This window comes from Poromitra crassiceps (genome assembly GCF_964638095.1).
Source record: "Poromitra crassiceps genome assembly, chromosome: 30".
NCBI lineage: Eukaryota > Metazoa > Chordata > Actinopteri > Beryciformes > Melamphaidae > Poromitra > Poromitra crassiceps.
The window spans coordinates 7537362-7565245 of NC_139652.1; the positions used below are offsets into that span (position 1 = coordinate 7537362).

At 45.5% G+C, this 27884-nt stretch overlaps 1 protein-coding gene across 1 annotated transcript; it reads right to left on the reverse strand.

Annotated features, from left to right (window-relative positions):
- On the reverse strand, positions 1 to 27792 carry cat (catalase). Its single transcript, XM_083662861.1, has 13 exons — positions 27677 to 27792; positions 25120 to 25291; positions 24369 to 24479; positions 20831 to 20961; positions 18099 to 18203; positions 17792 to 17917; positions 17428 to 17619; positions 15325 to 15477; positions 8909 to 9047; positions 5505 to 5635; positions 3425 to 3532; positions 1097 to 1180; positions 1 to 767 (listed from the first exon to the last, which is right to left on the reverse strand). The coding sequence occupies exons 1-13, from the start codon at positions 27740 to 27742 to the stop codon at positions 732 to 734; spliced, it is 1554 nt and encodes a 517-aa protein (XP_083518987.1). The 5' UTR covers positions 27743 to 27792; the 3' UTR covers positions 1 to 731.
- Positions 27793 to 27884: the final 92 nt, after the last annotated feature.

Consider the following 27884-nt stretch of genomic DNA (forward strand, 5'->3'; position numbering starts at 1 on the left):
ATTTTGCTACTTTTGGATCTCCTGTATAACTTCTCATGTGTCTCTTCAGAGACCTGTTCAACTGAACTACTTTCCACACATTGAACTTCAACAAACAAAGACGTTTCTTAGTCTATTTTTTGGAGAGAAAAAAAAAAAAAAAGTTTTTTTTTTTTTTTTTTTTTTCCCACGATATGAGATTTCATCTCAACGATACATATCGCGACGTTTTACTATCGCGAAATTTCGTGGGACGATATATTGTGACACCCCTATATATAACTATAATAAGTTTTAATTTCCTCTCTTGCCCTCTTTTCACCACACTGTATGACACTGTATGACACTGTGTGCACTGTAAAAAACAACACAGGTGGTGTTGTGTTATGTTGTTTTGTTGAAATGTTAATAAATGGGAGCTTCCTACCTGTAAGCTACCCTTACATATGGTAATTAAACATTAAAACACAATAAAAAAAAAAAAAAAAAAAAAAAAAAATACCATTAAAACACCCGCGGCTTATAGTCCGGTGCGGCTTATATAAGAAAAAAATAGTCAACTTTGCAGGTGCGGCTTATACACCGGTGCGGCTTATAGTCCGGAATTTACGGTAGTTCTAACCCTGACACTAAAGGATGGTTAGTAATACAATCGTAAGTGCAATCTTGTTTCTGGTAGTACTAGCAGTTGGTAATTAAGTGCAAGGCTTGCAGGTAGATGGGGTGTGGCCCCCTGGTGGAGCTTTAAGGCATCACATCTTGGAGACATACACATGCACAGTTGTGTCCTGAGAAAGAGGAGAGAGAGCAAGTTCAGTTACAGTATATTCACTGTTACAGTATTTTCACTTTGTAACAGTATATTTCCCCCCTACATGGACTGCCTGAACTCTTTACATACATACATTGACCCCATATTTTGGATTAAAAGGTATATTTTGAAGTTATAGATGGCTTACGTTTGAGAATACTCGGCAAACCTCAAACAGCTGCACATACGTTTAACATGTTAAAAACTTGTTGGGGCCTTTAAAAAAAAACGTGAAACTTGTTCTTGCTCAGAATCAAAAGCTGGTAGTTGAACAGTGATCACTAACAAGAGAGAACGTGGGCTTACCTTCTTGGCCTCGGCGTTGTGCTTGTCGAGAAGGGCCTGGACCCCGTTTCCATAGTCTGAATGAACAGCCATCAGGTTCTGGACCTGCAGGAGGAACGAGATCACGACAATCAATCAAGTTCCAGTTCTGAAAATTGAGGCCAATGCGGAAGTACCAAAAACTGTAGTTACTCAAATGGCCACTTGGGGCTGGCTCCAAAAGGGAGTAATTTCCCATTCACCCCCATGTTAAAATGCCTGACTTTACAGCAGAAATAAACACGTTTGCAGCTTGGTACGAAAAACAACTCTAGGCTACGGGGAGTGAATTTTTATATAACTCACCCGAGTAAAAGAAGACGATAAAAAAAAATAATTCGGGAGTGAATGCCACGCAGCTCGCCGATCATAATAGCGGGCGACGCTGCGGCTCTGGGAAACCCCCTCTCGTCCAAATATGGTCACTTCTGCCTCCAGAAGGCCAAATGGCCGTACTCAAGGTTTCAAAAGGACTATTTGTGACGTCTACGGGTGATGTCCCACACACTACGTCCATCTTTTACAGTCTATTACAGATGACATTCAAGGGATAAGAATGAAACTGCTTTCTGGGAGGACAGGAAATATTGAGAGGATGTGAAAACGTTGTTTGAGCCAAATGGTGTAACTGAACGCCCAATGGCAAAAGTGAGAAAAACACCGGTGTTGTGAAACACTGATGAACAGTCACGAGTATAGTGAGAAATCCTGAAACTGAAAGCATTATTTGACGAGAATTTGCCCGATTGTGGCCCGACTATCTCGGAGGGGGGGGGGTCTTGATTTGAGCCTCGTTGGGGGCCGATAATCTTGTAGTTTGTGGGGTTCAAAGACTGCTGTTGACTTGTCGGGCTCTCCCCCCGATTGTGAATCGGCCAAATATTGATATTTACAACTCGACAGGCGATGGAATCTTGAGCAGAGCGCGTCACCAACCGGAGCGGCCGGGGGGGGGGGGAAGGTCTCACAGAAAATTGTAAAATAGCAACGTTTGGCTGCGCATGACGTGTGCTCCACAGCGGTGCTGAAAAAAGTCTGCAGGCTGCATAGAGAGAGAGTGCGCAGAAAGGAACATAATTGGCACCAAAAACATACACGCACACACACAGAGCTCTCCATACAAACTCCACAACACACACAGCTCTCCATACACACTCCACAACACACACAGCTCTCCATACACACTCCACAACACACACAGCTCTCCATACACACTCCACAACACACACAGCTCTCCATACACACTCCACAACACACACAGCTCTCCATATACACTCCACAACACACACAGCTCTCCATACACACTCCACAACACACACAGAGCTCTCCATACACACTCCACAACACACACAGCTCTCCATACACACTCCACAACACACACAGCTCTCCATACAAACTCCACAACACGAGATCTCCGCACAACACTTTTGTCCACTCCATATTAACGCACAAGTCTCACTGCGAAGTTGCCGATGCATTCCGACACACTTTTAACCAGTCCATATTTTCGGCATGTGATTCGGGGGGGCAGCGGGGGCTGTAATAGGCTCTCTGCTCTGAAGTCACGTTTAATCACTCGGGTTTCTGCGAGATCCTCCGATGAGGTGACAATCTTCAGAGTAATCGTCAAGTGTGTGGGGGTGCGTCTGAACGGTAGAGATTGTGTGTGCGTTCCGAGATTGAGACGTTAGAAAATGGGTTATCTCTGTCGGGAGGCGTGTGGACTCTCAAGATTTTTATAATCGTCAAGGATTTGAAAATCTTTAGGTGTGTGGGAGGCATAAGTGGGAGAGGCCATAGGTGGGGTGAGGGAGGTACTGTGACACACATAGGACTGTTTTAAGATCATATTTAAGGTTATGAATATGCACAGAACTTTGTTTCCAGTTGCTCTTGACCAACTCGGTTTGTTGTATTCTCTGTGTAGACTGCAATAAACCTACAAGTGGACCGAGGTACCGTCTGACTCTGTCGTCTTTGTAGCTTGTTAACGAAGTTCCTTAAAAAGCATCTGCGTGTTAAAGCACAAAATGTTCAACATGCAACATGTCAGATAGAAGGACAGAGCTTCCACATTTGGTGGCATGTGAGGAATGCATGAGTCAAGAGATAGAAATGAATGTCCACATGCAAGTTAATAAACTAATTATTTTTATCAGTTTGGGGAAATGTCTTTTGTGGTAGTTCTGTAGGATATTGCAGTGGACAAACACATACATCTGGATTCCAGTCTAGCAGATTTCAAGATTTGTCACATAAAAGGTTGGATAGATTGTGGAGTTCTCACCGAGCGGACACTGAAGGACTCACCATGCGTTTCTGGATGAAGAGCTGTGCTCCCTTCAGGGCCCCCGCCATGTTTTGGCAAAGTCTCTGCCGCTCCCCTTCATTCAGCACCTCAGTGAAGAAGGTACGCACCTGTAATGCAGCATTTTGGAAAAGTTAAGTCACTGATCACAGTTCAAACTAATCAAAACATTCATTGAAGGGCATTTTACAAAGAAGTGTCACCACCATTTAAATGACCTTATAAACTTCCTGTATTATGGTCATTTTGTGCTACCGTACGGGGCAACAAAAATCTTTCTTATTACCCCTTTAGACATGTTGAGGTTTGATTCATTCTATATGACGACAAGATATTATGAGGATATGAACCGCTACGTTGCAGAAAATACGTTATTTACAGTGCGTAGTACGTATGCCAGGTTTTCACCTGTTTTGGCCAGTTCGGACTCTACTCGGACCTGAATATCTTCTATGGCGATCAGAATGAAACCAAAGTTCTCTGGGTGAGTAAAACATAATATTTTTTAGCTGGAAATAAGGTCTGGGGTGTAAAAAAACAGAATTCTCCTTTAACTCATTGAGTGCCATGGACGAACATGTTTGTCATTTCGTTTAGTAACGTAGAGTGCCAAGGACGAACATGTTCGTCAATTGCGTTTTTTGACGGGGGGATGTCGATCTAAGCCTCTTACATCGCCTCTTACAATATGGGAGCTATTGAATGTGTCTAACCTATTTTACAGAACCCTTAGGTGGCGACAGTGCTCTCCAGATTAGACAAAGGCCAGGAGAAAAGAGAGAAGAAGTCATGAGGAAACGGAAATCGCATCGATATGCTTGAAGCATAACGTTAGCTGTGCCTGTGAACAGCAGTCATCTGCTGCCACAATTGAGCCCCATCCGTGTCCGCTGCGATAGCCCATCCATATGATTTAGTTGCCGACACGGCAACACCAGCGTCTTTCTGAAAAGTTACATTATTCTCAGCTGGGAGCCGGGGACACGCTGTAAAAAAGCGGGGGGATGCAGCGGACTTTTCAGTGCAGATCAAACTCAGAGCAAACCGCAGCAGAGACACTCCTCCCACCACGGAGGAGGAGGAGGAGGGGGGTGGGGCACGCAGGGCACTACAGCATACAACCATTGACAGTACACACAGACCCAGGCAGCAGCAGGCTCGATGCATAGAGAGCAAACAAGCTAGAATAGGCTATCTGATGCCCACCAGCAGTAAATCAAGACCAGCAAGAAGGTGTAGGGTCTGCGCACGCAGGGGCCAGCGCTGCTGGTTGCAGCTAAAAAATATTATTTGGCCAAACAAAATTCCTTTGTTTTCACTCTTTTATTGAAGGAAATTATTTTTGAGGTGTCATTATATCAGAAAATATTAGCTTCAGAGTCAATGATGTGCTTGAAATGTTTAATTTCACAAAAGGCTCATTATCTCAGCTTCTAGAAAAAAATTGCTGTTTTTGGTTAAATCAAGCTATCTTCTCCGGCTCATAACTAAAGAACGGAAAATGGGATCAATAAACTTTTTTGCAGATGATAGAAGAGAGTCTCCTTGTTCTTTGTGCGTGTTCGGTGTTTACATAGTAATATCACACAATATTCTGTGGGCCTCGAGAAATCACTGAAAACGCTCTGAAACTCTGGCACTGGGAGCGTCCGTTCTCCAAAAGTGGCTGGCACTCAATGAGTTAAGACACAGCATGAAGTATACATTTCAATAAAGAGTGACTTTAGATGGAAAATAAACATCAATACTATCATGTCGTCAATGTCGTATCATATCCAAGAGGACTAGTAAAGTGAAGAGAACACAGTGGAGAAAAACATATCACAGAAGTACTTCTCTACTTCTCTTTATTGAAATGTACTACAGTATATACTTAATGCTGTGTCTTAAAACCTCCTAGCCACTAGGCGGAGTCGAGTGCAGCCATATTGGTACCTAAATAAACACTTCCTGGTATGTATGTGTTTCACATGACCTGACAAAGATCCAACTTGGATCGAAACGTTGTCTAACGTCTAATACATTTTGTTTTGGGAGCAGAAGAAACTTGTGTCGCGAGCCACAGACATCACTGACCCATACCTGAGTGAAATTATCATCATCTGAACTGTTGTAGCGGCCCACATCTGGAGAAACCTTGAACTTGGACTCCACACAGTGAGGCTGGATCTCAGGGGCGCTGAAGCTGTTAGGATAGTAGTTTGGAGCGCCACCTAGAGGCCAGACAGAACAGACGCTGGTAAGCCAGGAAGGCTTCTGCTATGTTAATAGACAAGAGTAAAGATTGAGGGTAGATTTGACCAATGACTGAAAACAACCATCACACCTCATTATGGTTTGAAAATGGCATGCTAAAAAAATGCCATATACGGTAGCACGTTATATTTTTTGAAAAATATAACATGCTATTGTGTATTGAAGACTATACAGTATATCTATAGTCGTGTTTCCATTACCATCAGAAATGCGCAAAATCTAAATATCGCAATAGAAAGTGGGTAATGGAAACACGTAAATTTCAAAAAACCTCCCAAATATCGCAAAAGGTTTTTGCGCTCTCATGAGGTGGTTTTTCAGACGTGTCGATATAGCAGTTTATCGCAAAAGTGTAATGGAAACGCATTTTTCGCATTTGCATGTCATGTGACCCATCTTCTCCTTTGGAAAATGAAAGGAAATGAGGGAGAAAGGGTTCGATACGCCGTGGCAAAACCTCCGCAGCAAGTGGAAAACTTTTAAGCAACGTACGCTACCTAGCAGAAAGACGAGTGTTGTGCAAAAGCGGAGCTGGGGAAAATAGATCATGTTTAAAGGAGGACTAACCTCCAAAACACTTTTTTTCAGCTTTTAACCAATATATATGACTTTGGGGGTGATGTGTGAAGAATTCTGGTCAGAATTTCCACATTTGACACCAAACTGTTGCCATTTTACCATTTGTATCATTTTTCAGCAGCATACCTGGCATAAGCGCCCTCTTAGGGTCAAAGACTGCTTTTTTTTTTTTTCTCAAATGAATGGGAGATTTGGTACAACCTGACGTCAGGTTGTCCCCAAAGACTATGGGATTTCAAGATAATTACTCCCCTACCCCCTCTGTACCCTTTCGGCTCCTCAGAACTCCAAGCCTATTCTTATTGAAGTTTGCTCTTAAAATACTGAACCAAACGTTGTCAAAGTTGGCACATGTCTTAATTATAGTTAGTTTCCCGCTGAATGTGTCATTACTTTATTGATATCTTACCTGGATAAGCTCGAATGATGATGTTTATATTATCAGTCCGAGTTGCAAGCACTGTCTCCAGCCCAGGCAGGCGAGAGTCGTACTGTTACATGGACGAGCCCCAAGCTCCGCGGGCGCGCGCAGCAGGCCAGCAGCAGGGCTCTCTGTGCTCTGAGAGCAGCAGAGAGAGCAGTCTGATATTTCCGCAAACAAATATGGTCGCAGTTTAGCGCACATGTAAAATATGACGCTATACTACGACGTGACAACGTGACAAAGCTTCTCTAAACACATCGGCTACTATCATATTTCCCTGCATCCCTCCTACTGAGATTATATCGGTAATGATTTTGGACAGACTGAATGCGCGGAGGAGAAGGAGAGATCTGCAGCTCTGCCCTGAGTAGCCCTGAGAGACACTCGCCTCGCTCCGACTACTGTGCCCGTCTGTGAAAAGCGTCCTGTCCAGTCGCACCTTCGCAAACAGATGCGGGATTCCCTCAATCCTGTACCCAATCTCAGACTGTATTCTCTAAATCGCACACCAGCTATTTCTGTCTGTTTGTTTGTTGCTCCGTGAGGTTACAAGCGCCCCATGCATGCAGCAGGCTGTTTCGGCAGCCGGGGTCTGGCAGGAGGGAGGAGGCGCAGGCAGCCTGCACTGCGCTGAGAGGAAAAAACTTTTGCACAACTTTTAACAAGAATCACGAAAAGCCCCCAAACTAAAATGAAAAAGGGACTATATGGCAACTTGGACGAGGGAATGACGTAGAGAAATCTCGCATTGTGTTACCCCAGAACGGGGGGTTTGTCGTATTGTGCGGTGTGCTGCTGTAACGAGCCCATGCCACTTTGCTATCGTAACGTAGTTTAACACACTGCCATAGAGTTACATGCAGAAAAATAATTAAATTTCTAGTTCGCCACTGAATTACCAAATTGATATAACTTTCAACCATTTTGAGCAAAGCTCTTTCCATACAGGCCACCAGCGTTGGCTAATTGTTGATATTTATACAGATATGGCCCCTCTCAAATAAATTATTTTTGAGGCAATAGGCAAACTGTAATGGCGTCGATTTCCGAAAAAAAATCTGGACTTCAACACAGCCAAAGAGTCCAGTATAGACAAGAGCATATGTCATTTCTTGGTTTTTTCCATAGGTATTTTCAAATCACTGTTCTAATACATATCTAGGGGGTAAGTCCTCCTTTAATGACAGAAACGGTCCATGGTGACAGGCTGCCTGTCTGTGTGCGCGCAGTTGTAGGCTACCTTTTTTCCTCTGCCTCTCGCGCTCACTGCATTCACTGCAGCCAGCAATATGTTGACACTCATTTTCTTTTGAATTGATAATCAGGCTCGTTTATATGCGTTGTAACTTCATGTGGTGATTTGCATTGACCATTGGTTGGATTTGAGCATGCAGGGGACGGGATATGGGGCAGATCCCCGTGCGTAATCACTGTGGCAGCTGCTGCAACGGGGAATCACTCAAACTCAACTTCAATGGAAACGCCTACAAGTCGCAATTGTACATTGTCGAAGTTGTAGAAATATCGCAATTCTTTTGCGAAAAACTGTAATGGAAACACAGCTTATATCTTCTATATAAAAGGGAGCATGTGGGCAATGTTTCTCTGTTTGTTTCAATTTTTGTCCCACTAATGATGTCATAGGAGGCAACTGATGATGTCGTCAGTGATGTCATACCATGATGTCATCAGCGATGTGGGCAATGTCATAGGAGGCAACTGATGATGTCATAGTGACATCACTGATGATGTCATCAGTGATGTCATACATAGGCATTGTGACATTACGCACGCTTGATTCCTACTCACTGACTGTCACTGTCACTGACTGAATCAGTGATGTCATCAGTGATGCGGAATTGATCTCTGCACGCCAATAGAGCAGGCGAGGCCGCGCAGCAGCTGAGCTGCGGGCGAGGCCGCATAGCGGCTGAGCTGTGTATGCAAGCTTTTTTTCACAATTTGGGGAGAGGGGAAAAAATGCATGTGTCCAAACTTTTGACTGGTAGTGTCAATTAAAATCACAATGTCTGATTAAACAGGGTTAATTGTTCAGCCCTACGGGAGCACCAGTGGGCACTCTAGGTTGTGTTCCTAATTAGTCTCCTTATGTATCTTGAACAGTTGTAAAGATAGATACCTTGGTGGACACACACACACACACACACACACACACACACACACACACACACACACACACGGGTGTTGAGCCCATGTGATGACTGACCCTGGTTGTCGGACATGCACATGGGGCCGTCCCGCTGGTAGTTGGCCACGCGGGCCCTGAAGGGGCAGTTGACAGGGATCTGCAGGTAGTTGGCTCCTAGCCGGTGTCTGTGTGTGTCTGGGTAGGAGAAGAGACGACCCTGACGGAGACAGACAGGACATAGCATTGTTATGGAGCATTTCCTCCTTAAGTTCTGTTGGTTTGAGCAGGTGAGAACAATGCTATTGTGGTAAATGGTTTATTGATGTCGTTTGAGGTGTAGCGTTCAGTTATGTGGTAACCTTGGTTCTCTAAGAATGGACGGAAGGACACACAAAGCCACTTATAGAAGTGGCTGCACTGCTTAAAAATAGAAATGTTGGTATAATAATTAACTTTGATTAGCAGTACACCCGTATGTAGTTTGTGCTTTTCATCAAATTAGTAGCTATAATTGGGTAATTAATTGAGTGATGGGGTTACAGTAACCTACTGGTGGAAGTGCATGGTCACAATCTGGCCCTTTGGTAGTGAGGATTTTTTTTTTGTATGTATGGATCTTTCTATATCATCAAAGTTGCTCATCCCTGCTGTAGACCAGACGCCTGATTCAACACTGAAACAACCCAGGGGTCTGCCCCCAGGGATCTGCCCCCAGGGATCTGCCCCCAGGGGGTCTGCCCCCAGGGGTCTGTCCCCAGGGGTCTGCCCCCAGGGCCTCCCATGATGCACGACAACCGCGAGCGAGGGCTGGGGCAGGCTGTGGTGGGCGATGTGACATCAGGACTGAGGAGAGGGCCGAGGGTGGTGTGGCCCCAGGCTTGGCTGGCTGTGGTCCTTGAGCAGGTGTGGGCGGCTGTTTACCCACCAATGGCAACAGGCCTCTCTTTGCCTTGCTGACATAAAAACAACTGGTGCATGAGGCTGGATCATCCCTAGGTGCCAATGCAGAGTCCACACACGGTATTCATGCTCATTCTCCGGCTGGCATTTTTAAATTGCAGCTCCGAGAAGGCCAAGAAGTGTGTTTGTTGTTTTAGCTGCGACCAGCATAGCTGAGCAGCAGCTCTCCAAATCAAACTGTTGGTTGTTTGGTTGCTCGGTCGGTCGGACCACAAAAAAATGTTGGTCCACACTTGAAGCGGAAGACTCATTCTGGCACGGGACGTTATAAGTGACATGTGTCTGTCACACAGGACGTTATAAGTGACATGTGTCTGTCACACAGGATGTTATAAGTGACATGTGTCTGTCACACGTGATGTGACAGACACGTCACCCAGACCCTTATGCCATTATTATTCTTCCTCCCGGGAAGTTGGACTTCCCATGGATGAAAATAAACCAAACTTTGCACACAAGGTCCAGTCCCATGCCAAACTTCGTTGACGCGAATCTGGCGCCAATAGTCCTGATGGTGGCGCTACAGCGACCATCTAGAATCCTTAATGTTGGATTACCGCCTCCTTCTGGATTCATCCATCCACGGTTTCCTAGTCTCGCTCGCCAGACTTGCCTTCCTTCCGGGAGAGTCTGGCAGCGTAGATCTCTCTGGAGTTGCGGGGGGAAAATGCTGTTTGGTTTAGTCTCGCTTGACTGACTCTCTCCCTACAATGGGGGATCCAATCGTTTTCAGCGTGTAGCAACGAGCTAGTGTTAGCATTGTTTATGTTGTTTCACAGCGGCGCAGGCATTTGAGATCAACAGATTCGACACGCACAGCGGGAGAGGATTTGAGATAGACAAAATTTGTCAGGGAGGGAAGCGGAAAGGAAATCCATATATGGCCGCAGCCGGTCACTCAGAGCGGGTCGGAGCCAATGGCAGAGCTTGCATGGTGCGGAAAGGGATTTTCTTACCAATGGAAGAGCTTACACAAGCAGACCGTTTCCATGCAGACATGTGGCAAGCGAGACTATTTCCCTACATTCTGTTCTCAGGTCTCTTCTCAACACAGAAGTCACGCTTGAATACATTGAAACACAGTGACATTGTGACACCCTCAGTGACATCATCAGTGATGTCATAAATCACACTTGTGTCAATAACCACTGATGATGTCACAATGTCTATGACATCATCAGTGGTTATTGGCATCAGTGATTTATGACATCACTGATGATGTCACTGATGTTCACAATGTCTATAAATGACATTAGTTCACCTCACTGGACATCAGTTATAGACATCAGTGATTTATGACATCACTGATTATGTCACTGACGATGTCACAATGTCTAAGGTTTACATCAGTTCACTGGACAGGCGTGACATTGGTGATTTATGACATCTGACATATGACATTTATGACATACTAGAATTGAGCGTGTCATCTCACTTTGTTCTCAATGTGTTCAAGCGTGACTTCTGTGTTGAGAAGAGACCAAAGAGGACCAGAAGGACACAAAGGAGACGGTAATAAAGGAAGACTTGTCTTCTGTGTTGAAGAAGACTTCTGTGTTCATCAGAGACATCATCAGTGTGATGTCATAAAATCACTGATACGGTGACTGATGTCATCAGTGATGTCATAGATGACAGTGATGTCACAATAAGTGATGTCATGAATCCTTCGCTGCTGAGGTTATAAATTGAACAAGATTCTTGGTCCCTGCTGGAAGATAATGAAGAGATTCAGTGTTTTCTTGGTGTGGATTATTGTAGCTCCCTTGTGCTGGTGTGACAGTGATGTGTATTGTTCAGAGAAGAGCTTGTCTGGTGGTCCATGTCAGTCTGCTGGGCACGGAGACCCTCATGGGCACAACCAGGAGCAGCACTCCACGCCGCACGAGGCGGTGGAAGATCGGACGACATACGATGTGGGACTGGAGACAGAGAAAGCAGCTGCACTAGAACAGCTGGCAACACACAACACACACCAAGATCATAATGAACAGACTGTGAATCCACAGGAGTCTGATACTGTACTGGCTGACAACCAGGATAAGGGCCATGACCAGGGAACCCCGTCCTCCAATGCAGAGCCAGCTCCAGCACAGGGACAAGTGTCCACAGATCCTCCAGCCGCAGCCCCAGAGGTCCCTAGCGATGTCCCTGTTCCAGATCCCAGCCTGGGCTCAACCCAGGGCCCGACCCCAGACGAAGCTGAACACACACCTACTTCACAACATGCCAGCCCGACCCACACAGATGAGGGCGTGGCTGGCGTAGAGGACCAGTGGTCAGACCAGGGACAGGGATCTGGTACTGAAGGAGAGGTCCAGTCCCCTCCATGCCCTGTGGACCAAAAGCAGCAGCAGCAGGAGCTGGACCATGGGCTCGCTGACCAGGAGGACAACACCTTTGACAGCCACCAAGAACAGCAGGCAGGAGATGACATCAGTCACCGTATAATGTCCACCTTCAACGAGTGGAAGAAACAAGTCATGGAGGTGGAGAAGAAGGAGAAGAGTCAGATCGTCCATACCTCAACCAAAGACAGCCCCCACCCAGTGAAGAAGGTCCAGAAAAAATTCAATACTAACTATGCATCTGTGGAGTGTGGTGCCAAGATCCTCTCAGCTAACCCCAAATCCAAGAGCGCTTCAGCTGTTCTTGTGGAAAATAAGGACCTTTACATGTTAAATCCTTGCAGCAACAAAATCTGGTTTGTGATAGAGCTATGTGAGCCGCTGCTTCAAGTGAACAAGCTGGACATAGCCAACTTCGAAATCTTCTCGTCCACACCAAAAGACTTTCTAGTATCCATCAGTCACAGGTATCCTACCAACACCTGGGTAAACCTGGGTACATTCCATGCCCGTGATGAGCGCACAGTCCACAGCTTCTCATTAGATGAACAGCTTTATGCTAAATATCATAAGTTCATCAAGTACATGAAGGTCGAACTCCTCTCCCATTTTGGAACAGAATACTTCTGTCCCCTCAGTCTGATCAGGGTGTTTGGTACCAATATGGTGGAGCAGTATGAGGAGATAGCAGACCTTCAGTATCCCTCAGATAGACCTGAGTACTTGGATGAAGACGGCGACTATCCGCCTGGCTACCAACCATATGAGGACAAGGCCTCTAAGAACCTGCTCGTCTCAGCCGGCAATGACATCCTGAAGATGGTCAACAACATCATTGCCAACGTGCTGGGCGGCAAGCCAGAGCTGGAGGGAGGAGTGCTCACAGAAACCAATGCAACAGCGGAGGCGCAAAACGAAACGGAGGGAGAACTTGTGCTCAAGCCCGCTGCAACCATCAGTGAAACTGCAACACTGGAGACTGCGGTGCCAGAGTACCCTGCTCCCCACAAGGAGTCAGAGCCCTCCAAAGACACTCCCACACCCTCATCAAACGCCTCCCCTGAAGGGGGGAGATGGAGGGAGAGCCAGTTGTACTACTGTCCCTTCTACTCCTCCGTCTCTCTGTCCTGCATGGCCACCCTACCAGAGCTGCTCCATCGCCGGTGCTCGGCCAGGCTGGCAAAGGAGAGACAGAGGCAAGTGGATGCAGACACGCCCGGAAAAAAAAGAAAAAAAAGAAAAAAAAGAAAGAAAAGCCCCATCCCTGCGCCCACATCCACCCAGGAAACCCTTACAGAGAACATTCACCAGCCTGAGATGCCACTCCAGGGCCAAACTGAGGGCACCACGCACGCACATCCCAGCAAGAACACCCTTGACGGTCCCACCCCCACCCATGACGGAAAACCACTACTTCCCATTAAAGATGCAACTCTGGACCATGGCCCCACCCCAACCCTCCAAGGGGTCCCTGTTAAAGAGGTGCAACAGGCCAGCAGCAGCAGCACCACCACGCCCACCCCTCCTTTACAGCCTCTGGCCTCCAAGGCACCCCCTCAGCTAGACACCTCGGTTACGGCTGCGAAGGAGCAGCCTGTTCAGCCTCTTCCTGTGGCCTCCGTGCCCGCAGACCCGACCCCCGCTCCCACTGAACTGCCCACAGCTCCACCACGGCTACGCCAGATGCCGGACTCTCAACCAGACCCGGTAAGGTCAGAAGCGGACAGTGGGGACTCGCAGAAACGCAGCCTCCAGGCTTCCCAGGCCCATGGGGAGCATGGTGACCCACTCACCCAGGCCAGAGAGCCCCATCGGGGGGGAGTCTTGCTAGACGACCCACTTCTGAGTGGCAACGGCGACGGGAATATCCACAGGACAGCTACGGACTTCTATGCAGAGCTGCAGAATGAGGGGGATTATGGCGTTGGGGCGGTGAACACGGAGGGAGCGTCACTGAACGGCGGGCCGTTCCACGGCTCCAGGCAGAAAGAGAGTGTGTTCATGAGGCTGAACAACAGGATCAAAGCCTTGGAGATTAACCTGAGTCTATCCAGCAGATACCTGGAGGAACTGAGTCAGACGTACCGTAAGCAGATGGAAGAGTTCACCAAGGCCATCATCAAACTGCAAAACACTTCCCTCCAGGTGGAGAATGTCACTAAACTGATGCTCAATCTCACCGCCACAGTCAGCCAGGTATCTGCCCACCAGAGTTACATTATAGTGGCGTCTCTGGTCCTCTGTCTCTCTCTGGTCCTGCGGCAGTGCTGCCGCAGCTCCCTCACGCAGACCCTGCTGGAGCAGGACTCCACGCAACACAAGGTGGTGGAAGAATGGACGACACACACATCCTACGATGTGGGACCGGAGACACGGAGAGCAGCTGCACTAGAACAGCTGGCAACACACAACACACACCGACATCATCACGGACAGACTGTGAATCCACAGGAGGCTGGAATGGAGGAGGTGCAGGCTGCCCCCGAGTCTGACACTGTACCTGCTCCTGAACCAGAACCCCACCCAGACCTCCAGGCTGAGCGGGACCATGTCCAGGGAACTCCGGCCTCCTCCACTGCAGACCCAGGTCCAGCTCCAGCACGGGGCCAAACGTCCACAGATCCCGCAGCCAAAGCCGCAGTGGAGCTCCTCAGCGATGTCCCTGGTCCAGATCCCAGCCTGGACTTGGCCCCAACTCCAGACAAAGCCGAACACACACCTACATCACACAGTGCCGGCCCGACCCACACAGATGAGGACCTGGCTGGTGGTTCTCAACCTGGGGGTCGGGAACTAGAGCCCGACCAATATGGATTCTTGTCACCGATAGCGATACCGATTTTAGAGGAGTCCGAATGTTGGGGGACGGCAGGGCTGTTCGATTTTGCCTAAAAAATAAAATCTCAGATTTTTTCCCCTCAAAATTTGATTTTTTTATACTATTATACTTGTGGGCTTAATATATCCGTGTACGGCCCACGTAGTGGGTGTGTCTTAAAGTGTATCCACGTCAACTGCCCCAGTGGGGTCAGTCTCCGTACATGGAATATGTAAATGTGGATAGATAGTCTCGATACGATAGAGAACAGCAGATAGTTAGGCTCATAATGACAACAGACTTTACTGAACCTTTTGCATGATATCCATCACTGGAAGACATGTCACAAAACACCTTGCGCCCCCTACCTGCAGCATCTTGTCAGGACTTGGCTCAATGCCCGGTGGCATGTTGCTTGGGTCGAAGGCCAGCTGCTCCACCTCTGCAAAGTAGTTGACTGGGTTCCTGTTGAGCACCAACTTCCCCACTGGAATCAGTGGGTATTGTTTATGCGACCAAATCTGCATGTAGAGAGATTAATGACAGGAAACTCCATTACTATAATATTAACAATATAAATAAATAATTATATATTTAAGCAATAGATCACGACAGGCTGTGGTATATGCTCATTATAGCACACCTAAGGGTCGTGCTTCGTGCTGAAATCACCCTTAGGTGTGGTATAATGAGCATATCACGGCCTGTCATGAGCTATTGCTTTTATGAAACAGTTACCGAGTATGGAAATATGAAAGGAATAAACAACTCCAATTTAAATGGCTGTTATTCACAAATCATACTCTTGGCTACCTGCACAGAGCCGACGCAGTTGCTGAACGGTGCCACGTCTATGTGCCGACAGGCCGCAATGCCGTTAGGCAGCCCACAAGCAGAACCAGCTGAGCGAGGCGGCGTGCAGCGTGTCGGTGGACCGGCTGGAGCTAAGCTCTCCCAGTCCCCACGCCAAAACCTAACCTCCCCCCACGCCTAAACCTAACCTCCCCCAGACCCTAACCGTAAACCTAACCTCTCCCACCCCCCACGCCTAAACCTAACCTCCCACAGACCCTAACCAAAAACCTAACCTCTCCCACCCCCCACGCCTAAACCTAAGGTCGGCATTGCGGGTGGTCGGCATAGCGGGTGGACACCTGCTGAACAATGTCAGATAGCAACACAGGCTTGGTGACAAACAAACAGCTAACGTTAGTGTGGTGTGTTCTATGTTGTTTAATTCTATGTGTGAATAACAGGAAGCCTTGTGAAGGGTAGCCTATAGGCTGCTGGGGGTGGGTTGTTATGGTTGGTTACTTCCTAGCGCTATAGAGTTGACATGTTGCTACGCTAAATAAATAGAATTGATCATAGTTCACAGTTTGTCTCACGTTGCTTCTTTTTAAATTTAGCTAGCCAACTTTGGCTAATGTTTGTGCTAACGTTAGTTAACGCTAATGTTTCCATGTCGGTAGGCAGCTAGTGAACGTTGTTAGCTAGCAAACGGCTAACTAGCTATCATATATACTGATGATGTCACCAGCAGGAGAGGACAGTAAACACTACCGCAAGGCACTCTGGGTATTGTGGTGCGGAGCTCCTCGTGCAAATGACCTTTCTCAAAATTGCCTCATTTCACACAGTTGTATTTATTTGTATTGTGCAAATTATTGCTCAGGACAATCACAGACTCACTTCTGCTGTTGGCCTGAAAAGCCAACAGCAGAAGTGAGTGGAGATTTTATATATCCTCTTATATATCCTCTACTAGGACATTTGAGGGTGGATTTATTGCACCTGTTGATTGGACAACTAACCAAATAAGACATTAAATTAATTCTCACAATCCAGAGCAAAGTGAAATAAAAATTAGGCTGCCAAGAACAGTTACTCCACATGTGGTTGCTCTAAGGATCTGCGATTCCACAATTATAGCTTTTCTATGAACTACTAAGATATGATTTGGTAATTCATTTAGCAGAAAAATGGCTTGTTAGCACTGTTCCTCATTTGAACTGATGGACACCACTAGCTGCAAGTTTCAGATTGTTGTTGAAGTTGTCAGAACTATGCGAACAATGTTTTCAGCCTACATTAAGCCTAGAAAGATACTTCCAATAATGTGAATAGGCCCTTTTCACAGTGGCCATTTTGTGTCAAAAAGGCAGGATAAACACAGGTGCATCCAAAACACTAATGAGGGTTTCCAACTTCCATGACTGGAAGTTGGAAACCCTCATTACTGTTTTGCTATAGTGCCAAGCAATAATAGTGTATTCCACAACAAGTTACAATGTGAATGCATCCAGTCAAACGACAGTATTTTTTTAACCACTGCAACACTCAAATAATAGAACATATCATTGTTTTAAAGTTAGAAACAATTGCCACCACACTAACCATGTTGTTCTAGCAGATAGAACAGACCTCTGAGGAGCCTGTTTGCTCTGCGCTGGAGGAATGGAGGGCAATACCTTGGTGACATCGAAGGGGTTGAATTCAAACTTCTCAGCCTGCTCAAAGGTCATGACCTGGATGTAGAAGGTCCAGGAGGGGAAGTTGCCGTCGGCGATCGCATTGAAAAGGTCTCCGATGCCGTAGTCTGGGTTGGTGGATGCCAGGTGGTCTGCCTCCTCCACTGTTAGATTCTTTATCCCTTGATCAGTCTTAAAAAGAAAATAATTAATGCTGTGTTGTGATTTATTTATTTTTTAAATGCAACATGCATCTTTCTAACTATCTTGAGAAGACTGAATGAGAATATTAATTGTCCTCTTTCTATCGGTATCGTATGACAGAAATAATCATTTTTAAGGTTGAAAGCGGGTTTAGGCCGACCTTAAAGTGGAACTTGCAGTAGAGAGGTTGGCCGTCGGCGTTGACCAGTTTGAAGGTGTGAGAGCCGTAGCCGTTCATGTGTCGGTGGCCAGCAGGCAACCCTCGATCGCTGAAGAGAAAGGAGACCTGGAGGGAGAGAGCAGACCAGGAACAGCAGCCACCAGATGAGGAGGAGAGCTCACAGGAAGGTTGACTTGCTTCATCACTGCTGGCTGGGAGACTATCCATCAATCCAGCGTATGCATCACAAGGCTAAATGTTGACCAAGAGTTGAGAATATTTCATAAAATAATTGAAATCAAGTGACCTGATGGAGACTCTCGGGCCTCAGGCTCCAGAAGTCCCACACCATGTCGGGGTCCTTCATGTGGGTTTGGGGGTTACGCTTCTGGGTGTGGATGAAGGACGGGAACTACAGGGGGGCAAAAAGCACAGCTCAGTGGAATTCGTGGAAAGCTGATTCTAATTCTATTAGAGTTTTCTTATTGAAAGACTGTGTATATTTTGTCATACCCGACAGTTTCGACTGCTGCTTCCTGCAGTCTTCCTCAGAGACGTCACGTGATGTTGTTGTGACGTGCTGTATGGCTGGTTTATGAAGGGTTGGCCATCCCACCTGGATAGGTAGGATGACCATGCCCCCTGCTGGCCGGTAGTTTATGGAGGAGGACTGTGTCCCAGGTGTGGGATAGCATGTAGGCCCCCTCATCCCGGTTCACAGTCCGGGGTGCACGTTTCCGTATCTCCATTGCTTCTCCATAAACCTCCAAAATATACACAGTCTTTCAATAAGAAAACTCTAATAGTTAATAATAGATAGACGAAATGAACTTGTTTGGATGATTCTAATTTTGATTCTGATTCTAAGGCTGGTAAACCCCACAACATTGGTGAAACATTCATCCTCCCTGCTGCTAAAGATGCGTGTTCGCTAACGATGGGAGAAGCTGCTGCCGACAAGCTAAAATATCACCCCAATGTCTGACAGTACAATCCATCGCCACATGGCGGACATGGCGTCTGACGTGATTATTGCCGAGAGCACATGTAAAGGATTTATGCAGTGTTGACGGTGCGCAGATATTACCGAGAGCGCACATAAAGATGTACATACGCACATAAAGATGTACGTACGCACATAAAGATGTACGTACGCACATAAAGATGTACGTACGCACATAAAGATGTACGTACGTACATAAAGATGTACGTACGCACATAAAGATGTACGTACGCACATAAAGATGTACGTACGCACAATGGGTGAGACAGCTATGAAAAGCAGTGCATGGTGCGCGGTGATGATGTTTGAGACAAGAAAGATAAAGAGGTTTTAAAATCTTACAAAACAAAGATAAAGATGTTTGTAACATTTTTGCAACTTATTTTTTATGCCTGAGTGGAACATACTCAGGCAGGGGGGGGGGGGGGGGGGAGGAGGCGCAGCTGTCTACCGGTTCTCTCAGGGGAGGCTCTGGACCCTCAAGGTCCACCTGGGAAGTTTTTGTGATATTTTTGGAAAGTTTTGAAAAACACATCAGTCAGTATTTCCCCTAGAAAAAATTTCAGGCCTGGAGGGATTTGGAAACGTACCCCGACGGCAACGGTGGGGGCCGTCGCTGGCGACGCTAAACTTTGAGCTAACCTGTTCGCATTTTGGTTCGCAATGGCATCCCAAGTATCATCATACTATTATGGGATGCGATGCGAACAGTTGTATTATGGGATGTGCGTTTCCCAGGCAACGGCACATGTTGACAATTGAACAGCGCTGCACGCTGGCACAATGCTCCTAAAAGCAAAATGCTTATTGTTTTGAATGAATTGGCATCTTCTATTACTGTCAACAACAGTATTGTTGTACTGTAATAATATGCCATAAAGGTTTATTGAAATTTTTGGGAAAGCAGGGGGGAAAAAAGAAAAGGAGAAAAAAAAGCAATTTTTTCTGGGCTGGCGGGGGCGCCGTTGGCCTGGCGGGCCCGCCAGGCCTGTAGAATGGTAGGGGAAACACTGCATCTCCTCCTAGACCATTTGACCGATGACCACCAAACTGTTTCTGTAGAAACTATCGGACCAAGCTCATTAAAAACTGGTAGCTAAAAAGATTTGTTTGTATCTACTGTAGTTTTGGAGATATGAATTCTTAAAGTTGAGAGACAGCATGGCCCGTCAGCTAAATTGTCTTAACTTCATGACCGAATCATCACAAAACTCGATGAACATGTGCAAATATCACCAATGGCCATATGTGCACAGTTTTAAGACTGAACAGTAAGGGGTGCCACAAATGCCAAAAAACTGCTTGGTCTGTCACATTTTTATCATCTCCTCCTAGAGTGTCTGATGACCACCAAGCTTTTTCTGTCACATTGGCAGACCTATCTACATGTTCATACTTTGTACGGATTATTGTTATTATTTGGTTTTCTGAGGTAGAGATCCATAATAAGCCCTTTCAGGGGTTCTCGTCTCCACCTGTACTTGACTTTCTTGTTTACTTTTTTATCAGTTTCATATTTTACGTGTGCAAATAAATAAATAAATAATCTAAACTCAAAGGATTTTCATATGTGCTGTCATTTGGAAGAGATTTTTTTTTTAAAGTCTTACAGACTTTTTAAATGTTGAAATTTGATGCAGCATGAGATCACCATGAAGCATATAGAATAGAATAGAATAGAATACCTTTATTGTCATTGCAACTTGTACAACGAAATTCATTGTGTGCAGTACCAAGCTACGGAATTTTTAAAAAAAGTAACTAAGTCTAAAAGAAATGTATCCTACATATACCACATGCAATGGATAAAAAGACAAGATAATAGAATAAAATAAGCATTAATATAGCATAAAATAGTATTAATATACTCTGTAAGTAAAAAGTAATGGGAGTTAATTTCATGGGGACTGTCTCATTTCCCCCAGCAGCACCACTACTGACTGAATAGCGGAGAGACATTGGCTCATAGCAGCCACACCCCCACTCACCAGCAGGGCGTCCCTGATAAAGAAGATGGGTGTGATGCACCCACTCACCAGCAGGGCGTCCCTGATAAAGAAGATGGGTGTGTTGTTGCCCGTCAAGTCCCAGTTGCCCTCGTCCGTGTAGAACTTGACAGCGAAACCTCGGGGGTCCCGCACGGTGTCTGCTGAGCCCGACTCCCCAGCTGCAACAAAATGCACACGTTCAAAAGCGGAATCATTTTCAATTCAAGAATTGACACGACTGTCTTTTTTTTTGGGTTGTGGGAGACAAGGGAGTGTAAATGTGGTGGTAGAAGAAGACTATAGGACGAATCAGTGTGACATCACAACCAGTGTTGGGGGTAACGCATTACAAAAGTAACATATTACATGTAATATATTACTTTTAGCAGTAACTTAGTAATATAACTTATTACTTCTAGGATTTCAGTAATATTTTACCAGTTACTTTGTCAAGTAACTCGTTACAAATTGAGTTACATTTTATTAAATCCAAAGCACATATTTAAAAAAGATACAATCATTTCCTAATCAAACTGTGTGTTTTTATGCAAATAACCACTATAGATGACAATAACAAAGGAAAATAATAACATTTAGAATTTTGGATTGTTTACACTGACTTCAAGGCGGTTTAAATTATTTTTCGGGATGGTTCCGGGGCGGCGATGTCATTCTGCTGCTGCTGTTGTTTTGGTAAAAGTAATGCAAAAGTAGTGTAATAAGTAATGAGTTACTCTACACAGAAAGTAATATTGTAAAGTAACTTATTACTTTCAAATGAAAGTAACTAGTAATATGTAGTATATTACATTTTGAAAGTAACTTGCCCAACACTGATCACAACAACAAAAAAAGCACTTCCGTGTGCCACTGCAGCAGTCAACTAGTATGAGTTGTGCCAAACATACGTTAATATCTCAGAAACTATACATCACATTGCTTATATTTTGACTTTGTGAGTGACAGTAGAAGCAGCTGAAGGGTCTGATGTATAATGTACGGTACGGTATGTAGTGTTAAAGTTGTGTGTCGCAGTTTTGTGTGGATTCAGTAAGTACCGCCTGCTAGAGTTAGAGTGGGCCTCAGAGTGCCATCTAGTGGGCCATCTAGGAGGACCTTTCACATGAAGATATCACAATGATAATCATTTATTTTGGGAAGGTGGTCCTCAGAAATGTTTTAACAATCAGAAGTGGGCCTTGAATTTAAAAAGGCTGAGAGATCAACCTGCTCTAAGGCCGACAACATAACCCCACAGCCGGAGGCAGAACTCGCCATCTTCGGCTGCTCGGAGTCCTCTCTGAACTTCTCTACAGCTGTGCAACAATCTCTGACACTGGGGACAACTGTCGCCAAAAGACTCATTCTGAAGGAATGGAAGTCCTCCTCTTCACCTTATTTTCAGGTGTGGCTGATGGACATGATCTCATTTATACAGATGGAGAGACTCGGGTCCCTGAGAACCGACCCGCTTAAAAGGTTCTCAACTGTCTGGGAGCCGTTTTTGGCCGACTTTGATGAGATGAAGAATGACAAGTGACTTGAGGTTAGGGCTGGTGTCTCGTGGGCCCCCGTGTGTGGGATCCCGTGCACCTTATCTCTTGCAAGCACATGTTGCAGGCACACTGATAGCACCATGTTGTGATGTTGAATGTCGATGATGTATGTTTTGTCTCTCTCTCTCTTTCTTTCTTTCTTTTCCTGTGTCTGAGCTCGGTTGTCTTGTTTGTATATTGTTCTATAAAAAAAATGAAAATAAAATATTGGAAAAAAGAAGAAGCTTTCTTCACTCTTAAAAAAAAAAGATCTGACGCCGTACTTTTTGGCATTTGGAGTCATGGAGAGTAACTGACACTTGTGCGTCAAACTCTCTGACACACCAGATAAAAACACACTGAAAAACGCCAAAGTCAAATTCTACTTTTCCTCCATGCTGAACACCATTTATATCCTTGTTAAAAGGAGAGATTTTCTGTCCAAACACACCGTCTCATCAACAGAGAAGAAAGTCCCAGCCTCCCTCAAATGTGATGCCGAAGTCTCTGCGAAAGCGATGCATCAAAACTTAAGCAGTCGTAGGCACTGTGGGTCTGGTGTTGACATTTGGTTTGAATTCAGCTAAAGTAACCCCATGTAACCCCATGAGCACTAATGAGAAAGATAATAGGTCAATTCACCTTATGTAGCCACGCCCATTTGACCCGGTTGTGTGGTCGTGTGGCGACTTCCGGCCAAAAAAAAGAGAAAGAAAATGGCTGCGCTGCTCCAATATCATCTAACTCTGAATTAACTAATAATTTAGCCAATTGTATGTAACATACCAAATAAAAGCAAACGGCAATGTCTAAGAATGCAACGCCATGTAACTGGCTCGTTAAGTCTCGCATTCCAGGGAATTACGTTAACGTCTGCGGGTCTTATAGACGTAAGTGGCTCGAGCGCTCGGAGGAGAGAAAACTATCTGAAGCTTTCTTTGTTGGAGTCCAGGTATGTTTTACAAGAAAGTGCTCGTCATTGTCGACGAGAACGTTATCTGACCTGGCTAACAGTGGATACTCGCTTGCTTGCTGTGTACCGAGCTCAAAGTAGTAGGCTACGTTCTTTGTTTCACACCCTGCACTGTCCGCTACAAAAACAACTCTCTTCTTCATGACATTCTTTCATATTATTCCGTGACCGCCGGAAGTGTTAACACGACCCGGAAGAATTTTGCCCACCCCCGCGTCTGAACATAAGGTGAATAATAGACCAATCAGCAATTGATTGGTCCTCACTTGCTACGCACAGGTTGCAGCATTGGCATGTCTTCATTTACAAGGCTGTGCTTGGCAAGCTTCCTTTGTACATTAGTTCTAAGTTGGAATTGAGTGAAAACACTCTCAACCTCAGGTCCAACACCTGGTTGCGTCTTAAAGTACCTCCAGTGCGGACTGAGGCAGGTAAAAGAAGTCTATCTTACTTTGGTCTTTGGTCTTGGAACGACCTTCAGTGCAGTCTTAACCTGGCCTCTTTGATTTCTGTAGCGGTTTTCAAACAAAAAGTAGCCGAATTCCTTACAACTACCTGCTCCTGCTTTTGATTTTTAATAATTCAACTTTAGTATTATTTTCCTTTTCTGATTACATATTGTTTTGATTTCGCTGTTTTAGTCATGTTCTATAGCATAATTCTCTGTAACCTGAGGAACTTGTATTTTGACCTGTAAGCTTTTTATTGTATTTCATATGGTGTGCTGCTGCACCCATGTTTTGTACTCTCTCCTATTGTGAGTAGTTGGTAGTCCGTGTCTTTGTTGAATCTGTCCCGTTTTGTTTTTCACATGCAACCATGTACTCCCGACGGGCAACTTCTCCGCCTTCTTGGCCAGTTCTCCCTTGTAAAAGAGACTCCGGTCCCAACGGGATTTTAACTAAAGGTTAAATAAAAATGATCAAAACTGTGACAGCCACTGGCATTTCACCCCGCAAGTAGGCCGTGGTAGTGCATATTAATACGCATGTATTTCATTGACATAGAAAACGCTTGCCTCAAGATGAAGTTACGATCTCACACTCTCATTGAAAGGACTGGCTTATATAGGGCTTACCCACGGTGGAGAAGCGGATAGCGATGGGTGTCGTTTTGCCCACGTGCTCGAACACCTTGGCCTTGCAGAAGCGAGTGACGTCATGAGTCACCTCAAAGTAGCCAAACGCCCCTATGGAATTGCACAGACATGGACAGGTCAATTAACAGGTAGTTGGAGTATTTACAAATATAAAAGAGGAGGATTCTGATAAATTTTCCTTGTCATAATTCCATAAATTGTACTTAACATCCATCATTGTCAGTGTTTCCCCTACCATTCTACAGGCCTGGCGGGCCCGCCAGGCCAAAAAAGAATTGATTTTTTTTTCCTGCTCTCCCCGAAATTTCAATAAACCTTTATGGCATATTATTACAATACAACAATACTAGTGTTGACAGTAATAGAAGATGCCAAATCATTCAAAACAATAAGCATTTTGCTTTTAGGAGCATTGTGCCAGCGTGCAGCGCTGTTCCAAAACGTGTCAACGTGTGTCATTGCCTGGGAAACGCACATCCCATAATACAACTGTTCGCATCGCATCCCATGATAGTATGATGATACTTGGGGATGCCATTGCGAACATAGATGCGAACAGGTTAGCTAAAAGTTTAGCATCGCCAGCGAGGGCCCCCGCCGTTGTGGTCGAGGAGGTACGTTTCGAAATCCCTCCAGGCCTGAAGATTTTTCTAGGGGAAACACTGAATGCATTGGCTGAATTGGAGTAGTGTAGCCAAGAAAAACTGATGGTCTGCCGCCTGACTCTCACCTGCTCCTTTGGCGTGCACCACTCTCTCTGGGATGCGCTCCCGGTCGAAGTGGGCCATCTCGTCGGTGAAGACCACGTCCTGCACCAGCAGGGGGCCCCGGGGACCTGCGGTCTGCTCGTTCAGCTTGTCCCCGATGGGAACGCCGGCCCCTGTGGTCAGCGTATCTGGCTTCTGTTGCACGCACACACACACAACGTCCACATCAACAAAGACAAGTCATTCATCATTAGGCAAGATTATGAAGTGCATCACAGCTCAGATTTTGCATCCTATGCCTTCACAAATACATGCATCATAGCATGTCACACTATATCAGTCAGGGATGGACAATATTGCAATACAGAGATGTGACAATAATACATATGGTGGGGCAGAAAAGTGGAAAAATATTAGCTCCATTTTATTCTGCTGTCGTAATCACAACTTCACAAGCTCTCTATCCCAAAAATATTATTTAGCCTCTGTATCCAAAAAATATCATTTAGCCTTTGTACGGGCATTTTTTTTATTGTGTTTCTATTAACAAGCTAATCAAGCAATAAATTATTTTAACTTGGAGTGCTGTCCTTATCTTTCTTTATCTATTAACAAGCTGCCATTGCCAAATCATGGTAATTCCTCCTTCCAGGGTACACCCCATACTCTCTTACTCTGTCTGGACCACTCCCCACACCGGCTCCTCCTTCCAGGGTACACCACATACTCTCTTACCACCCCATGGCCAGTCCCCACACCGGCTCCTCCTTCCAGGGTACACCACATACTCTCTTACCACCCCATGACCAGTCCCCACACCGGCTCCTCCTTCCAGGGTACACCACACACTCTCTTACCACCCCATGACCACTCCCCACACCGGCTCCTCCTTCCCGGGTACACCACACACTCTCTTAGCACCCCATGACCAGTCCCCACACCGGCTCCTCCTTCCCGGGTACACCACACACTCTCTTAGCACCCCATGACCAGTCCCCACACCGGCTCCTCCTTCCAGGGTACACCACACACTCTCTTACCACCCCATGACCACTCCCCACACCGGCTCCTCCTTCCAGGGTACACCACACACTCTCTTACCACCCCATGACCAGTCCGCACAGCGGCTGCTATGTGAACTGGCTGCCACCCCAACACACTGCCACTATTGTTGATTCCTTTCAATGACTATAATCTTGCACTTGTTGCACAATCTGTGGGACAGACTGCTGCTGCCTGGTCCATCTGATTTATTTTAAATAGTGTTGTTTGCACCATGTCACCCGAGTACATTGCATTATTCAATGGACCATGAGTTATTTGATTATTATAGCCTGCTACAAAACTGTTAAGATAAGATAAGATAAGATATTACTTTATTGTCAGACAGAGTCCGAAAATTGTCTTGCATCCACACACACTTGTTTCTCATTTATACAAACAGTGCAAAATGACAACCAACACCATCCTCAAAGTGCATAGTAAGTAGACAAAACAAAACAATAACAAAAGACAAGAATAAGGAAAGTGGCTGCAGCGCTTCCTTAGTCCCTATCTAGAGCCGTGGGACTCTGAATCTTCTATTTGAAGGCAACAGCTCAAATTCATTCAAAATAATGTGCGTTGGGTCAGATATTATCCTACGTGCTAGAGACAAGATTCTACGTCTGTTACCAATGAATTCCCCTAACGTCAGTGTGGTCAATAGCCTGTGCAGTGAAATCTGTATACATGCTCCATTGAGACTAAGCTGCAGGAATTAGGTCTCCCTCGATTTGACTGCAGTAAAAGGCAAACACCAAAATGTCAATGTAGCACTGTCTGTAGCACTGTCTGTAGCACTGTGTCTGTAGCACTGTCTGTAGCACCTGAGGCAGTGCAGAAGAGAGTACACTTTGGCTGAATCTGATGCAGAGATAGCAGTGCGGTTATCTTGTTTTTGTAATTGAACATTGTTTATTTTAGCCTTGATTTCCTTCCAAGATTCTGGTTGTATAACCATGAGCTGACAGGGCTGAAGTTCAACCACGGTCTGTGCAACTGACCTGCAGCCTTTTCCCCTCTGTGTCCTCGAATTGCCTCTATCGTGAGCTCAGCTTGATGATGTAGCATCTGTTAAGTTAGTTTGCTCAAATGCTTTTTAAAAAGTATGCACAGCAAGCCTGTAGAGTTTTCTTCATGAACTGGCAATTGCATTTATACCGAACTAATACCATTTTCATCCAAGTTTAGCTCACGTTCAGGATGTTTCAGCTGCTCTCTTTGTTGATTGCTTGTGTTTTGAAAAGTGTGATGTTTGATTAGATGTCTTTGTCGAGCAACAGAAAAGCATCAGGCTAACGTTAGTGGCAGTTAGCTATTACCCGGGTTCTGCTAAGTTAACCCTAACTGTCAAAATAGGGATGATCAACATTATGTGCAAATATTTTCATTGTTTTTTGTGCAGCATCTCTTCCTGGAAGCTAACGTTAGCTAGCTTCAGTGTTGTAGTGCACCTTAAACGACCTCTCACCCACTTCCCAAGTCAAACCACTACGCTGCCCCACCAGCATCACATCACATATGCGGATAAAAACAGACCTGACAGCTGCGGTTCTCCTTCCACAGCTTCATTTGGTCGGTAGCTTTGTCTCTGTTCTCAGCCATCTTGACAGGTAAGCAGCAGCACCAACAGGGGAAGATCAGACCGCTCTGCTCTGCGAAGCCAAACGTTGTTGTTGTTGATCGAAAATTCTTCCTGGACTTTGCACGATTTGGCTCCACCTCCTCCTGCGCCCCCCTCTTTTGA

What these genes read in the sequence shown, in the direction of transcription:
- cat (XM_083662861.1), bottom strand. Translation starts at nt 27,742, where the DNA reads ATGGCTGAGAACAGAGACAAAGCTACCGACCAAATGAAGCTGTGGAAG. An exon ending in GGTGCACGCCAAAGGAGCAG is followed by an intron (nt 24,480 to 25,119) that starts GTGAGAGTCAGG and finishes GCAATTCCATAG; the next exon opens with GGGCGTTTGGCTACTTTGAG. An exon ending in ATGATGATAATTTCACTCAG is followed by an intron (nt 3,533 to 5,504) that starts GTATGGGTCAGT and finishes GCTGCATTACAG; the next exon opens with GTGCGTACCTTCTTCACTGA.